Raw genomic sequence first — 15,261 nt, 5'->3', positions numbered from 1 at the left:
ACACGCTGGGTGCGTCACGTTGGGCGGGGGGGGGGGGGGGGGGGGGGGGTCTCCCTCGTGAGGCACTCTGTGCTCGGCTCAAGAGGGGGTCTCTGGGCTGCTTCTACAGCCAGACCCTTGGAGCAAAGGGGGGAGAACAGACAGTACTAAATAGGTCATTTCAAATCACTCCCGCATGGTTTGGGGGAGCCTCTGATGAGAAGGTTTTCCCGGAAAGCTCAACTAATCCTTAAAATTCCGTGTCTGTGAACAAACGCACACCAAAGCGACTGGCAATTAACTCTTACCTCTGCCCGGCCCCCTCCTCCTCTCTGTGGGAGTGGGGGTAAAGACGTGGCAGGGCAGGCCAGGCTGGACGGGGAAATGGCAGGTGACCCCGTCACAGGAAGCAGGGAGGCAGCAGATGGGTCCGTGCAGCCTCGGTAACCTCGTGCCTAATCTCTGCTGAGTAGGCGATGAAATCGGTATAGCTAACCTGGAGGTTGCCAGAATGTCGGCCACCAGCCTGGAAGCTCCGGCCAAACACAGGACCCAGAACGGTCTCCATCAATACTTGAACCCGTTAGCCCCGACCGCATCAAAGCCTGGACGACTCGGGACAGCAGAGACAGACGCAGGAGCTCCTGGCCGGCTAGCCAAGCCGATTCAGCAGTAAGGTCATTAACCTCCCACTGCGATGCCAACACACCTTCGACAACCACTTCCAACTTACCGTTTCAGGGCTGAGTTCTTCCAGGATCTAAGGAAACTTTGGTAAAGTGCAGTATTTTGTGGCTGGAGAAAACCAGGATGGAACTAGGAATCTGTACAGGAATTAAAATGTGAGCAATATACCTAGTGACCAAAACTAACTGTGTCAACACACATATTAAGGTTTTTATGGGGAAAAGTCAAGTCACTGACAGAGCTGAGAGCTAAAAATATTTCTCCAGCCGAGAAAGGCCATCAAAGAAGACACTGAATATGGAGCATGAATCTGGCAGAGATCCTACTGTTTCAGATTTACCTCGTCTTCCTCTTCAGGCATCTTGATAGAATTATCTGGGGACTTGATAGGTTTCTGGCTACTGGGCCCATTGGTCTCTTCTTTCCCATGTTCCGCCTCCCATTCTTGTAAAACTTCATCTATGTTGAAGCGGCGTCGATAGTTTACAAAAAAGTTTTTCACTTGTACCACTGATTTGTTCCCAATCACATCTGAGATTGCCTGAAAATCTCGGCCGTATTTCCTGATGGCTAAGGATGTAAGAGAGCACTGTTTTTCAATACAGGATAAAAACAACTTTTAAAACCCCACACAATTGAGACTTACCCCCCTTCCTTTAGATCCAGATAAGAAAACACTTGGAGCTTTTAACTGCAGGCACGATCTTAATGTATTATACAGTGGAAAAAGCAGCAACCTAGATCTGTTTCGTAGATGACTGATCCAAGAAGGCCAGTATGACCCTGTCATCCGGAAACCTGCACCTCCAGTCACGTATCCCAAGACGACTGACGTCACCCAGCCGGCACCCGGTGGACTTTGTGCATTCTTTTCCGGGTCCCCAGGACTAGAAGAGCTCCAACCGTAAAACTCTTAACATTCAGTCTGCTGCTTTCAGGATTTTATACTTTCTGACCATCCGGAACCCGACACACTCCTAAGAGCGTGTTTCAACACAAGTGGTGCCACGGGAGTGGGGTGGGGCATGACTCTTCCTAAAGGCACCTGCGGCCCCAAGCCTCTTACCAGGAGGACCCCCGTACCTTGTACTGCGAGAAGCTGCTCTTCCGTGGTCCAGCGTGCGTTACACTTCTGAGCGACCTGCACACCCAGAGGAGCCGTATGAGCATAACGCAGTTATAGGCGAGGGCATCCTCGTCAGACTTAATGAATCTTATTTTTTTTCTTACAATTTCTCAGAATACCAGAATTTCAACGTCAATTGGGTTTATAAAGATTGTGTCTACAACTTTCTTTCTATGGGATGTATGCTGGAGATACATTATAGAGATATTAAATTCTTTTTTTTTTAATGCTTATTTATTTTTGAGAGAGAGAGAGAGAGAGAGAGAGAGAGAGAGAGAGAGGGAGGGAGAGGGAGGGCGGGAAGGAGGGAGCCAGAGAATCCAAAGCAGGCTGAGGTGTCAGCAGAAAACTGGATGCGGGGCTTGAACCCATGAACCGGGAGACCATGACCTGAGCCCAAGTCCGAAGCTCAACTGACTGAGCCCCCCAGGTGCCCTAATATTAAATTCGTAAACACATGAAACTTGGGTACGACTTCTAAGGTGACGGTCAATAGAGTCCTACCTCTGGAAGCCGATACGGTTCTATTCCACCGTCAAGTTTTTCTTTAAGAGCACTGTTCGTCTGCTTAATATTCTGAATCTGGAAGAAAGGAAATTTTTAAATTTTAAAAATGAACGACTTTTGTAAAGGTAAGAAAAGAAAACAGAACTAAAAAAAAAAATAAGAGAAAAAAACCAAGAGCAAAGAAGTTCCTAATCTGTATGGTAACCAAAATTTGAGGTCGCTGTAGTATCCCTTCAGAGCATCTACCGAGATTCTTTAACGGACTTGCTTAGAGCAGCAGACGAGGGACAACGGGAAGGAGGGGCATGGTGGCCAAGAGGCTCCTGCGTGCCCAGCCCTAATTCACAACTTGAGAACACGTCACACCCCCCCCCCCCCCCCCCGAGCGGCGGAACCCACATCTGAAGCCTGACACACAAGACCAGGCCACGCCTGGCTTCCCGCCACGCGGACCGGGCGGAGCAGGCCGAGCGGAAGCAGCCGGGAGGCAGTGCTCTGCAGGCCGGCAGGTGCACCTCCTGGGGCCCGGCGCGGTCCGCCCAGGCACCCCCTGCGCAGGAGCCCGCAGGGCGGCCTTCTTTAACGAGGAGAAAGCAGCGTGTTACCTTCCCACAGCCTGATTCTGGCCAACCGTAATTCTTCACTTTCTCACAGATTAGATCTTCTCCACGTGGCCGTGTTGATTCGACGCACCTAACCTTTCACTGCCTCTCAGCGATCGAAAGACAGACATGAACAACAGCAACCGCTGAGTCGATCCAGCGGACAATCCGCCGGACTCGCGCCCGGACTCCTGAAGGAGCCGGGCCTGGGAACGGGCTCCCTCTCAGCTCCACGTGCAGGGGCACCTCCGCGCCAAGGACCAGGGGGGCATCAACCCCAGGGTTTTTCATTTCTAAATAATCCCACGGGCAAAAGAGCAAGCAAGGGGAGGATCAGCTTCATTTTCCCAAATAAAACATCAGAGACACTCCGGAACAGAAGGTGCCCTCAAAAGCAGCAACCTTATGAAGGCAAATGAAGAAAAAGCGGGACTCTGAGAGGTGGGGGATGGTGGCGAAGGACACAGCCTCCCAGACCCTTTGATAATTCTCTCCTCCTTGAACAAGCTTTTCCTACTTAGACTCAAATTTCATTTTCAAGCACTTACACTTCACAGAATTCCAATTTTGCATTTCCTTTCCTGGGTTTACTTCTTCTGAAAGGTCTAAAGGGGAGTGGAGATGTACAGGGGACTGGCGGCCCCGTGAGGAGGACCAGCACTCCAGGGACGAGGAAGTGACCCTGTCTGCCACTAGTAAGGGCCTTAAAGCCTGCCAGACACACGGCCCACGCCAAGTCAGAACACAGAGACAACTGAAAAGAAAAATAAAGGAAATGTGCATAAAACCTGCTCTATAGTAAAACCAAAACCGAAGACCCCGGTTTTCTGAAATTTGCTTTAGTTTATTTTTGAAAAGGTACAAGTCAGAAGAAAATAAACTGGTGCCAGAAATTCACCCACAGTAAGTTCTTGGGAAAGTAACACCCAATTCTCAGACCAGCACCGTGTCACAGAACGCTCTCTGACGCGACGTCATGCTGAAGCCGTGCCATCTGACACGATGGCCATCGCCCGCAGGTTGCTACTAAGCACCTGATATGTGGCTTATGCAGCTAAGGAACTGAACTTCTCATTTCTTCTACTTTAATCCAAACTTAAATGTAAATAACCACACGTGTCTACCGGCTACCCCGTCCAACAGCACGGTCTTAAGACTCCTGCTCAGAGCTCTCAGGTACCAACCACCCATAAAATGCTGCAAGGGCATGTTCAAGGCTATGTTCATAATTCAAGGTTATATTCAGTCACATAAACCTGTGACAGAGTTATTAACAAATTCTCAAAAGAATCCGCTATCCAGAATACTACATGCCTCCCAGCATTCCGGTTACTAGGTCGTTCTATTCATTCTGGCTGGTTGTTTACACAGGTAAGAAATGGGGTATATATTGCATTGTGAGTAAGTAATACACATTTCCTAAGGAGACCAACCTATTCACCACATGCATTTTCTCTCTGAAATCGATAAAGAAGCAGAGATTATGTAAGTGGCTATACAGAATACCTGCAAATTCTGAACTAAAAGTTAGCTCTAAATTCTCATCAACCTTCACCTCTCTTCCTAATGCATTTTCCTTATTAGAAATACTCAAGTGTTTATGAATAAGAACAGGGTTTGGTTACCATCATGCCAGTTGGAAAGGAAGCCAGAGTGGCAACAAGCTGGATAAAAAATAGGATATAAAGGGGCGCCTGGGTGGCTCAGTCGGTTGAGCCTCTGACTTTGGCCCAGGTCATGATCTCAAGGCTTGTAAGTTCCAGCCCCACGTCCGGGTCTGTGCTGACAGCTGGGTGCCTGGAGTCTGCTTCAGATTCTGTGTCCCTCTCTCTCGGCCCCTCCCCTGCTCGTGCTCTGCCTCTCTGTCTCAAAAATAAACATTAAATTTATTTTTTTATTTTTTTAATTTATTTTTTATCTAAAAAAAATTTTTTTTAACATTTATTCATTTTTTGGGAGACAGAGAGACAGCACAAGCAGGGGAGGGGCAGAGAGAGGGGGAGACCCAGAATCCCCCCAAGCAAGCTCCAGGCTCTGAGCTATCAGCACAGAGTCTGATGTGGGGCTTGAAGTCATGAACTGTGAGCTCATGTCCTAAGCCGTAGTCAGATGCTTAACCGACTGAGCCACCCAGGCGCCCCTCAATTTTTTTTAATAAAATTAAAAAAAAATAAAATTTTAAAACATTAAAAAATTTTAAAGTGACCAGCATTTAAAGAAAAAAACAAAATAGCAGTCAAGTTCGCCTGGTGCCTTACCTAGCGACTTTTTTTTTCCTACTTTCCTGTGTGACCCTCTCCTTCTCTACTCAGAAAGACCCAGCACAACAGGCACTGGCCGCCGGCTAATCTAAGAGCCGTCTGCCCCTAGCCCCCTTCTCGCATCTTCCACAGAGGCTGGTGGTCCTCCTCGGGGCTAGGAGGAGCCGTTCTGCAAAGCTGCAGCACGCAGGGAGGACAGGAGTTCCCGAGAAGGTAAAAGCTTTTCCTGCTGGAAGGACGGGAGGGTCGGCCCCGCCTCCGGCCCCTCTCCATCGGCCCCCAGTGCAGACGCGAAGGCCACAAAATGGCTTTGGAAGCTTCCAACGGGAGCCAACGAGCGAGATGAAAAGCAGGCACGCTAAGAATGGTGGAGGAGGAAATGCAAAAGAATCCGGGTCTGTCACCACACCGTGAACAAACGGACTAATGCCCAGAGCCACCGATGCTGGGATTTCTTGCTATTTGATAAAAATAAATCCTCAATTGTTTAAGCTGCTATCAGTCAGGTTTTCTGCTATTTTCATGTGAACCCTTCCCTGGGACACCACCACATGTGGAAGCATCCAGATAAAACGGCCATTTGTGAGTCGACAAGTGCACTCGGCAGCAACCCCGACAGGCTGTGAGGGGGGCAGGCGACCTGTCTCCTCTGTTAGCGATGAACCGAAGCCCCTCTATTCCACATGATTCTCAGTAGCTACTTTCAAATAAAAAAGTCCTGCTCCTGATTCTGGCCGTGAAACCAAAGACAGTTCTATCTATTGTACTGCGACACCTGCGTGCAAGAAGGGCCTCATTTTCTCTGCTCAGAAGATTAACATCGACCAGTGAGCATCAGGAGTCCGCTCGGCACAGGGGGAGACAGTCCCCTCCAGGAGGAAGGAGGACAATGATGCGGGTGGGGGCTCCGGGCCCCGTTCAGAGAGCCCCTCCAGCACAAACAGAGCTTAAAACATTCCCTCTCTCGCTCTCTCTCTCTCTCTCTCTCTCTCTCTTGCAGCCCTCAGACAGCCTGTAAGATCAGGCAGGCAAGGATTAATCTCCTCATTTGAAAAGAGGCCCAGAAAGATTAAGTGACTCTCCCAAGATTAGGGCGCAACTGCGCCAGCAGCCAAGCCTAGGAGCCAATCCTCTGACTGCTCGGGGAACACTTGGTCCTGCTGTGAGCTGTCCCCCGCCCCGAGCTGCCAGACCAGGGCACAGATCCCTCCTCTCATCTGGGAAAGGACTGCCAGCCTCCAGTTTAACCTTCTAAGGAACCAACAAATCAACAAATCAAAAGCAGCAAAAACTACAAGTAAACCATCAGTCCACAATTTGCTTCAAATTCCAGAGACAGAAGGATGGGGGAGGGGCAGGGCACTAATGAAGGGACAAGAGTCAGCTGGCTACTCCGCTGAATTTGCAGTTTCAATGCACCACGTAATGATGCGCCGTTCCCCATACCAGGGCAAATAATCAGAAAAGGATTATCATAAAGTAGCAAATATCCAGGGAGAACTCTGACAAAGCCCCAAACACAGAGGCGGCAGAACACGGAGAGAATGACAGATCTGTGCTGGTAGGGGAGGGATCACGTTCACGAATCACAGGGGTGGCTGTCTGGTTTAATGTTCATTCTCTATTTTGATCTAGACATTCAATACAATTCCAATAAAAATTCTAGCAGAATTATTTTTCTGGACACCAAGAAGGTGAACCTACATTTTCTATGGAAACACAAAGGGCCAGGAGAGACAATCTTGGAGGACTTACCGCCTGGCCCAGACACTCAGGTTTGTAAGGCCCCTGTAATCGAGGCAGGATGGTGCCAGTGAAGACGGACATACACACCAAAGTCACAACAGACCACACACATACAGACGCTGCACTTGAAACAAAGATGCCCATCACTGCGGTGGGAAAAGGATCGTTTTTGGTTTTGATTTTTTTCCAATAAACAGCACGGTTAACCAGATAGCCACGTGAAAAACAAAATGAATATCCACCCTATACGTAACAGCATGCACAGAAAAACATTTCCAGATAGACGGAAGATCAAAATGTAAAGGCAAACAACACTTAAGACAGCATGGGAGAGTATCTTCATACTCTTAGTAAAGGTTCTTACCAAAACTGAAAAGAACACTAACTACAAAAGGAAAGAACGAGAAACTAGACTACCTTAAAATTAAGAACTTCTGTTCATCAAAAGGTGAGCCTCAGAATGGGAAAGGGGAAGTAATTTTGACCCACCCCCGGCGGGGGGGAGAGCGGTAATACTTTGGCAAGGCCTGACGACATTTCTGTTGTCACACCTGATGGGGCAAGGTCACAACCGCTGGCATCTAGAGGCCAGAGATGCTGCTTAACATCTCACAATGCACAGGACACTCACAACGAGGAATTCTCCGGGCCCAAATGTCAACAGTGCAACAGTTAGTGAGTAAGCCCTAATGCAGGCCAACCAAACCTCACATAAGTTGGCAGCCCACCGTGGAAAACTGCTTGGCACTATTCTAGAAAATGCTGGACACAGGCATACTCTGTAATTCCACTCTTAGGTGTACATGCAACAGAGATGCATACATAATACAGCAAGAGTCAAAGAAACATCCACGTCGGTATTAACTGGTCAACGGCCCCAAATGGGAAGCAACCCAAATGCCTAGTAATAGTACAGTGGATAAGTTTTAGGATATTTATACAACAATAAGGAAGGACGACCTGGATGGATCTCATATGTTGAACAATGCTGGGCATGAAAGAAACTACATCATATGACTTTGTTTATATAAAATCCAAAATGAATAAAAATAATGTCTGGTTTAAAACGTCAGACCAGTGGCCACCAACTGGAAGGAGGTGGGTAATGAGTGAGAAGGGCACTAGTGAAGCCTGGGAGGCAAGGCTGAGTCCCCTCGGGGCAGCAACTAAAATGGGAAATGAGGGGCAGCTGGGTGGCTCAGTCGGTTAAGCGTCGGACTTCGGCTCAGGTCATGATCTCACCGTTCATGAGTTGGAGCCCCGCGTCGGGCTCTGTGCTGACAGCTCAGAGCCTGGAGCCTGGAGCCTGCTTCGGATTCTGTGTCTCCCTCTCTCTGCCCCTCTCCTGCTCACTCTTGTTTCCCTCTCAAAAAAATATAAGTAAATAAATAAACATAAAAAAAATTTAATAAAAGGGGAAATGAATGGGGCTTGGGAGGCTGCAGTTCATCTCTTGATCCAGATGGTGGCCGTGTGGTGGGTGTGTTCACACTATGAAAATTCACCCAGACACATATACACACTGTGTGTGTGTGTGTGTGTGTGTGTGTGTGTGTGTGTGTGTATTAAAGGTATACATATATACCTTTAGTTTCAAAGTCAATTTAAGAAACATCAATGCGGGCATGCCTGGGCGGCTCAGTCAGTTAAGGGACTTCAGCTCAGGTCACGATCTCACTGTTCCTGAGTTTAAGCCCCATGTCAGGCTCTGTGCTGACCACTCAGGGTCTGGCGCCTGATTCAGATTCTATGTCTGTCTCCCTCTCTCTCTCTGGCCCTTCCCTGCTCACTTGCTCGCTCTTTCTCTCTCTCTCAAAAATGAATAAACATTAAAAAAAATAAAAAAATTTAAAAAAGAAAGAAATATCAACGGATCAGTACCTAAGTCTTCGGTCCAGTTCCTTAGAAATAAAATGCCCTTCAGAGGCTTGTGGAAAGAGGACACTCAGGTGTGAGGGACACACAGGGACCCCTGAGCATCAGTGAGCCCCGACCCGCGGTACCTGCCGCTTGATGGAGACCAACTCCATGTCTAGCTGCCTTAGCACCGTGGTGGCCGCAGTGGCGTTGGCAGAAACAGCCTCCACGTCTTCTTGAGAAAGAAACATTCCTTTCGGAGGTTTCCTTTTTGCTCGATTTTTAGCTTGCGTACTATGTTTCTCCTTTTTGATCTGAGGAACTGTCTCCGTAGGGGGCACCTGGATGGTACACAGATTTGAAAAATGAGACTCCAAAACATGAAAATGCCAGATGAACAGTAATACGCCTACTTTCCTAACATGGCTCTAAACAATCTGACAAATACCATGCCGTATCGTAATTACCATCTACAAACTAACAGGCAGTTAACAGAAACACTGGCTATTGAATGTTGGCTGAACACTTCTAAGTAGAATCCACTGCCCTCCTATATAAACACAACCTTTTTCTATCACTCTGAGCCTCTGGCAAGAAGCGTTCTGAGCTTCCTGTAGTAATACAGGAAGAAAAGAGATCTGTCTTCTCTTCTGGTGTGCTTTGTGTATGTGAATGGTGAGCTCCTTTATCCTAATAGTTCTTAGCCAAACAGATGGACTTAGGGCCACAGAAAGATAAAAGGAAAAAATGATTCAACACATATATAAAACCCATTTAAATTCTTTAACTCTATACGAAAGTTTATAAAAAATATAAACTTCCACATGTAACTATGACTGTTTTTCATATACCCTCCTTTTGGATGACACAACTTTTAGGGCGACTGTATAATTTGCTTCAAGAACATATGCTGTCATTTGATAATGCATGACTGCTGCTAATTTTTTTAAGTGCTTTCTCTAAAACTGAAACGTTTGGAAATGAAATGCAATAAAATCTTGGCAAGGAAAGGATACTGTCCTGATAACAATTTTAAGAAGTTTTTGTAACAGTTCATAATCTCATCTTGTTAGTGTATTAACATTTGCTGATGAAGCTGAGAATATGTGCAGGTTTTCTCCTTCCTATCTTAAAACACTGACATAAATCGACCCTGCAAACTACGACGGTACCAGTAAATTCTTGAACAGGTGGTAACAGACAGTACATAAAAATGTTAGTAGGCAATAAACTACATCTCGTCTGTAACAGCTCTATGCTGTTTAGCAGAGATCACCTACTGACGACGTGCCTGTTTTCACAACATTTTAGTACAGAAAGAAACTTAAGATATAAGTCATTTTTCTCTTTTAATCAGGAATCGTGCTACATAAGTAAGACTTACGGAAGTTGAATCAAGCCTTTCCCCTTTCATTGAAAACGTTCCCCTGAAGAAGCTAATAGATAATGATGTATCAAGACAAAGCTTCTTAACTGTAGGTACAATTTGATTTCCCAAAGAATCTAACTTAGCTAACCCTTAAAATGATCTTGTTATTTGGGCATTCGTATAAATCTAGCTGGAGTGCCATCCAGAAAGAATTATCAGTTTTCAGTTTGGTGATACATAGCCTACCAAATGAAGCCTTAAAAATGTAACTAGAAGACTTTGACCCAACGATTCAACTTCCAGAAATTTGTTCCAGTGGAAAAAATTAAGTGAACCAATATTTAATCATGAGACCAGCATTTCAGCATTGTTTAGAACAGCAAAAAGCATGGGGGGAAACTGATAAAAAAGCCCTAAGATTGCTTAACTGAATTATGAAAGATGTGTAGGATAAAATAACATGCTAATAACAGCTATGTACACAAAGTGTATTTGACATAAAAACATGTTCAAGAAAGACCAAATTTAAAAGGTTTCAGAAATGATATATTGAGATCCCATTTTATGTTTTTAAAAAAGCAAGTATAGAGTCATAAGTGTGTATATAGGCATATACATTTCATGGAGTCATCTGGAAAGAGTCACCAAAATGTTAGCAGTGATTAAGGGTGACAATATCATCATTTTCTTTTTCTCCTTTTTGTTTAGCTGGATCTCCTACTTTGCCTACAAAAAGCATGTATGTTTGACGCGATTTTAAAGTTTAGGTGTGCCTGGACCCTTTTGTCTTTCCATGCCGAAGAACAGCTGTTCTCCTACTTCAGAACCTTCCAAGATCGAGAACTCTTTGAGGTTTTACTGAAGCTGCAGATACAGACTCTCTTCAGAAAAGCACTTCTACGAACTTACATATAAAAGTCATAACCACGCTGGGATCCAACACTCCGGCCTGAACTGGGGCCGATGGACTAAGGGGCCCTTCCTTCCAGGGACTGTAGTGCTATCCTCCCTGCAAGGGCTCTGCCGCAGGGGATGCTGTGTTATGGGGGCTTTCCAGTCTGTGCCAAGGAGCCCCGGGTTTCCCTGGGGGGCCCTCAGGGATCCCACATAGGCCTTATTCAATTTTTATGAATGGGCAAAATAACCTAAGACTGCAACCCATTTCAAAAGGCTTAATGAGATCATTCAGACACCCCATCGTTCTCAGTGAAAAGTTCACAATAAAGAAATGTCATAAATACACACAGAAAAAAAGTTACATACAACTGTAGGAATTCATGGGCCTCTCGAATCTTCTGACATAATGATTTTTAAGATGTGAAAGATTAAAAATTCCCCATGTGTGAGGCTCGCTGCTATAGGACCTACGCTGCTGTTTCTGAGTAAAACTTGCCCTGAGTCCCTGCCAGCCCTCTGCAGTGCACTCATGACCCAGCTCATGACCCCACTGTGCAGGCCCCTGCGCCGGCCATTGAGAGGACATCCCGAAGGCTGAGAGGAGGAACCAAGCCCTCACCTGGTCCTCTCCTCACCAGTACCACGCCCACACTCGTTAACTACTGGGCTGATGGCTTGGGAAAGAAGGCAGTGAGGACGGCTGCCCAATGAGGACAGACTCGTTATTCAGTAATGCTATCGCTTGCTTTCGGGCTTCCTTTATTCCTGTTTCTTGGCAAACAAAATTCTAAAGTCTATACAGCAAAGTTAGTATTGTTTAAAAAGTCATTATCATGATGCCTTGTACATAGCAATAAATATATTAAATAGAATAAGTAAGAGGAATGTTTTACGTATGGTACTAATAAAATTTATTTGCCTAAACGATACTAGGGAAAAAAATACCTCCTTTTTGCTTTCCTTGTTTTGATCAATCTCAATGTCAATGGGGTTATTTCCATTTGTTTCTTCCAGTTCATCCTCACTGGAAGGCAAGAACAAGTTACTGAAAGACTATTTGGTACTAATTCTATTTAATATACAAATATAAGCAATAAATTGATTTAATGACAGATTTAATACAAAATCAGTATGTTTTCAGATTGCCGAGATAAACATTTTTACAATTCAAATAAATTAAAACCAACTCCTAGTTCTCTTACTCTAAATGATTAAAACAACAACAACAACAACAACCACCTACTGAAATAGATTTTTAACTTCTGGATCAGGTCTAGAACACTGTTGCTTCATATTTGTAAAGTGTTTCTTCTCAACTCTCAACTGAAAAGATCAAATTTAAGGCATTTATGTAACTGCCCCGTAATCATCTTGTGGTGGGCTAGGACACAATCATTACATGTAACTGAGAAATTACTGAAAAATAAAGTCCCCATGCGCTGGGAACAAATCCCCAAAAAGTGAAACTCCACTTCAAGTCCCAAGTACACACTCATGACTCAATCCAAGCGCCAGAAGGGGGAGAGCCTTTTGGCTCTGGATAAACTGAGATTTCAAATTAGGTTAATTTTAAAAAGAACATTCACATTGACATGGTACTTCAAATGCCTTTCTTTATAGCCTTCCACGTGTTATTATTTTTTTAAAAGAGCTCCGTAGTAGAGCCTTTACTTTGAAAAGTCAGAAGACTGAGGATCACAGAAGCCGAGCACAGCCTGCCCCAGTTTCCCCCCAGTTACATCCAGTTCATCGTCCCACCGTCTCAGGATCCGGCCCAGATGGCCATGCTACCTTCCTGTGCTGAGTTCTGGCCCAGGAAAGAGAGTTCAAAAGGAGAGTGTGCCAGGGCTGAGGGACCTCTCTCGTCCCTGCTGTCACTTCCACCAATCCCTCAGGTGCTAGCGCCCGGGTCTGCACAGGTGCTCAAGGGCTCAGGCTCCCCACGGGGGGCTGGGGGGGTGGGGGAGGGTGTGGGTGGTGGTGGGGGGGGGGGCGGTGCGGGGGACAGGTGCTCTCAGGGTTGGTGCACAGAGAAGCACCGGGGACGGGAGCCTGTGGTGAGGGCGGGGCAGTAGATGCTCTTACCGTTTCATACTCGGGGGACAACAAACCCCAACCTATTCTTTTATTTAACTCTAATTTCAGGGTTAGCAGAGTACAGCTGTCTGTAGTACAAGACTTTGTTTATAAAAAGTAAATGAGTCCTAACGTATAATGGAAATAAATATTTTTAATCAAAAGTTATTGGAACATAAAAACAAATTCATTAGCATCTGCCACTTTTCTTTGATTACTGAGAGCACTAAACCAAAAACAGACCCACTAGTATATATGCTGCAGACCACACAGCATCCAGACGTATCAAGGTCAACACTTTTACAGACTCTCACAGCTGCAGAGTGTTCAGCAGACGTTCCCACCACTGCCCCCACTTTACAGCTGGGCCCACGGATGTGAATTCTCCAGAAGTCATACTACCACTTTGTTCCCACGATATCCTATTTAAAATCATAAAATACCCTCCTGAGATGGGGCCATGGAGATCAGATAGTCTCTCTCCCTTCACTTCATTTATATTATTAGTTTAAAAAAATAACATTACAGGGGCGCCTGGGTGGTTCAGTCGGTTGAGTGTCCGACTTCGGCTCAGATCGTGATCTCGTGGTCTGTGAGTTCGAGCCCCGCGTCAGGCTCTGTGCTGACAGCTCGGAGCCTGGAACCTGCTTCGGATTCTGTGTCTCCCTCTCTCTCTGCCCCTCCCCCGCTCACGACTGTCTCTGTCTCTGTCTCTCTCAAAAATAAATAAACATTAAAAAAAATTTAAAAATAACATTACAGGGGCATCTGGGTGGCTCAGTCATTTGAGCGTCAGACTTTGGCTCAGGTCATGGTCTCGCAGTTTGTGAGTTTGAGCCCCACGTCGGGCTCTCTGCTGTCAGCGCAGAGCCTGCTTCAGATCCTCTGTCCCCAACTCTCCCTGTCCCTCCCCCACTTGTTCCCTCGCTCTCTCAATAAATAAATAAATTAAAAAAAATTAAAAAACAGCATTACAGAAAACGTGGAAAACAAATTTCAAAAAGCCACCAACCTAACACAAAAACCACTATGTCCACCTGCTGCCTTCTAGACTGTGAGCAGCTTCATTTTAGAGTTGAGGAGGCGGAGGCTCGGGGAAGAGGCATGTGGCACTGACCCCGCACGGGAGTTCACACCACCTCTGGAGTGAGACTCCAACCTGCCTCTGCGCGGGAGCACAGGGCCGCCCCCTGCTCTGCGCCATCTGGTGGAAGTGTCGGCTTGGGTGTATCCTACTCACCAAGCTATCCCTATAGCTGGTGTCCTTAGGAAGAAGAATCACAGATGTTTCCCTCCCTCGCACACACAAAATAGATGGTCAAGAAAGGGATGAGGAAAATCTAAACTGTACTGTCATCTTTTAACACACCGGACATAAAACGTGGCAAACAAATCTTGTGTAAGTATACCCAAAAAAATTCTACCTAGGCAATAATAGATTTCCTTCTTATTAAAAGGAGACACCCTTCAGCGGTATGAAAGAGTATGTGGAAAAGTTTGTTCATTTAAACTGGAAGTTTCTTGGGGCGCCTGGGTGGCTCAGTCGGTTAAGCGGCCGACTTCGGCTCAGGTCATGATCTCACAGTTCGTGGGTTCGAGCCCCGCGTCGGGCTCTGTGCTGACAGCTCGCAGCCTAGAGCCTGCTTCGGATTCTGTGTCTCCCTCTCTCTCTGACCCTCCCCCCGTTCACGCTCTGTCTCTGTCTCTCGGAAATAAATGTCTTAAAAAAAAATTTAAAAAAATAAAGAAATAAGGTGGAAGTTTACTGAATGCAGGAAGAAGAGAGCGGTAAGAAACGAATACCCAAAAAACGGTGGGCTCGTGCGTTAATGATACAGCTCACAAACGTTACTGAAGAATATTTGTGTACATCTGGCTCCACCAGGAAGGCATTTGGGGAACTCCATCCCTCTCCCTTTCCTTTGGGCACCGACCGCCTCTTAGAAATTCTAGTGACCCGAGAGATCCCCCACGCGGGGAGACACCACCTCCAGGCAGGAACTGACCTCTCCTCCCGCTCCCGCTTCTGTTTCCGAGCGTGGCGGTCCATCACACTGGTTTTAGTCCTTGTCTTCTTCCAGGAGTAGTAAAATTTCACCAGACTTGCTATAGATTTATCAGGAAGCTAAACATAAAAACTGAGTTGGTTTCGGT

General features: G+C 46.1%; 1 protein-coding gene across 20 annotated transcripts in view; it reads right to left on the bottom strand.

Annotated features, from left to right (window-relative positions):
* Window positions 1–15,261, bottom strand: part of RCOR1 (REST corepressor 1) — a 130,726-nt gene that overhangs the window by 9,905 nt on the left and 105,560 nt on the right. For 11 of the 20 annotated variants that reach the window (XR_006204092.1, XR_006204097.1, XR_006204098.1 and 8 more), the window contains 6 exons: window positions 15,114–15,232; window positions 11,977–12,055; window positions 8,912–9,106; window positions 2,297–2,374; window positions 1,750–1,807; window positions 1,007–1,236 (listed from right to left, as the gene is read on the bottom strand). Coding sequence is in view for 12 of the 20 variants with exons in the window: in XM_042944364.1 (XP_042800298.1) it covers window positions 1,007–1,236; window positions 1,750–1,807; window positions 2,297–2,374; window positions 8,912–9,106; window positions 11,977–12,055; window positions 15,114–15,232 (759 nt within the window). In the remaining 8 variants the exon portion in view is untranslated. Of the gene's footprint in view, window positions 1–47; window positions 804–1,006; window positions 1,237–1,749; window positions 1,808–2,296; window positions 2,375–8,911; window positions 9,107–11,976; window positions 12,056–15,113; window positions 15,233–15,261 lie in introns of those variants that run through there. The other 9 variants (XR_006204099.1, XR_006204095.1, XR_006204096.1 and 6 more) reach the window with 2 other exon arrangements.

Source organism: Panthera leo, chromosome B3, assembly GCF_018350215.1.
Source record: "Panthera leo isolate Ple1 chromosome B3, P.leo_Ple1_pat1.1, whole genome shotgun sequence".
Taxonomy (NCBI): domain Eukaryota; kingdom Metazoa; phylum Chordata; class Mammalia; order Carnivora; family Felidae; genus Panthera; species Panthera leo.
Note: the sequence above shows the minus strand (reverse complement) of the source record. Positions and strands in the feature narration are given on the sequence as shown.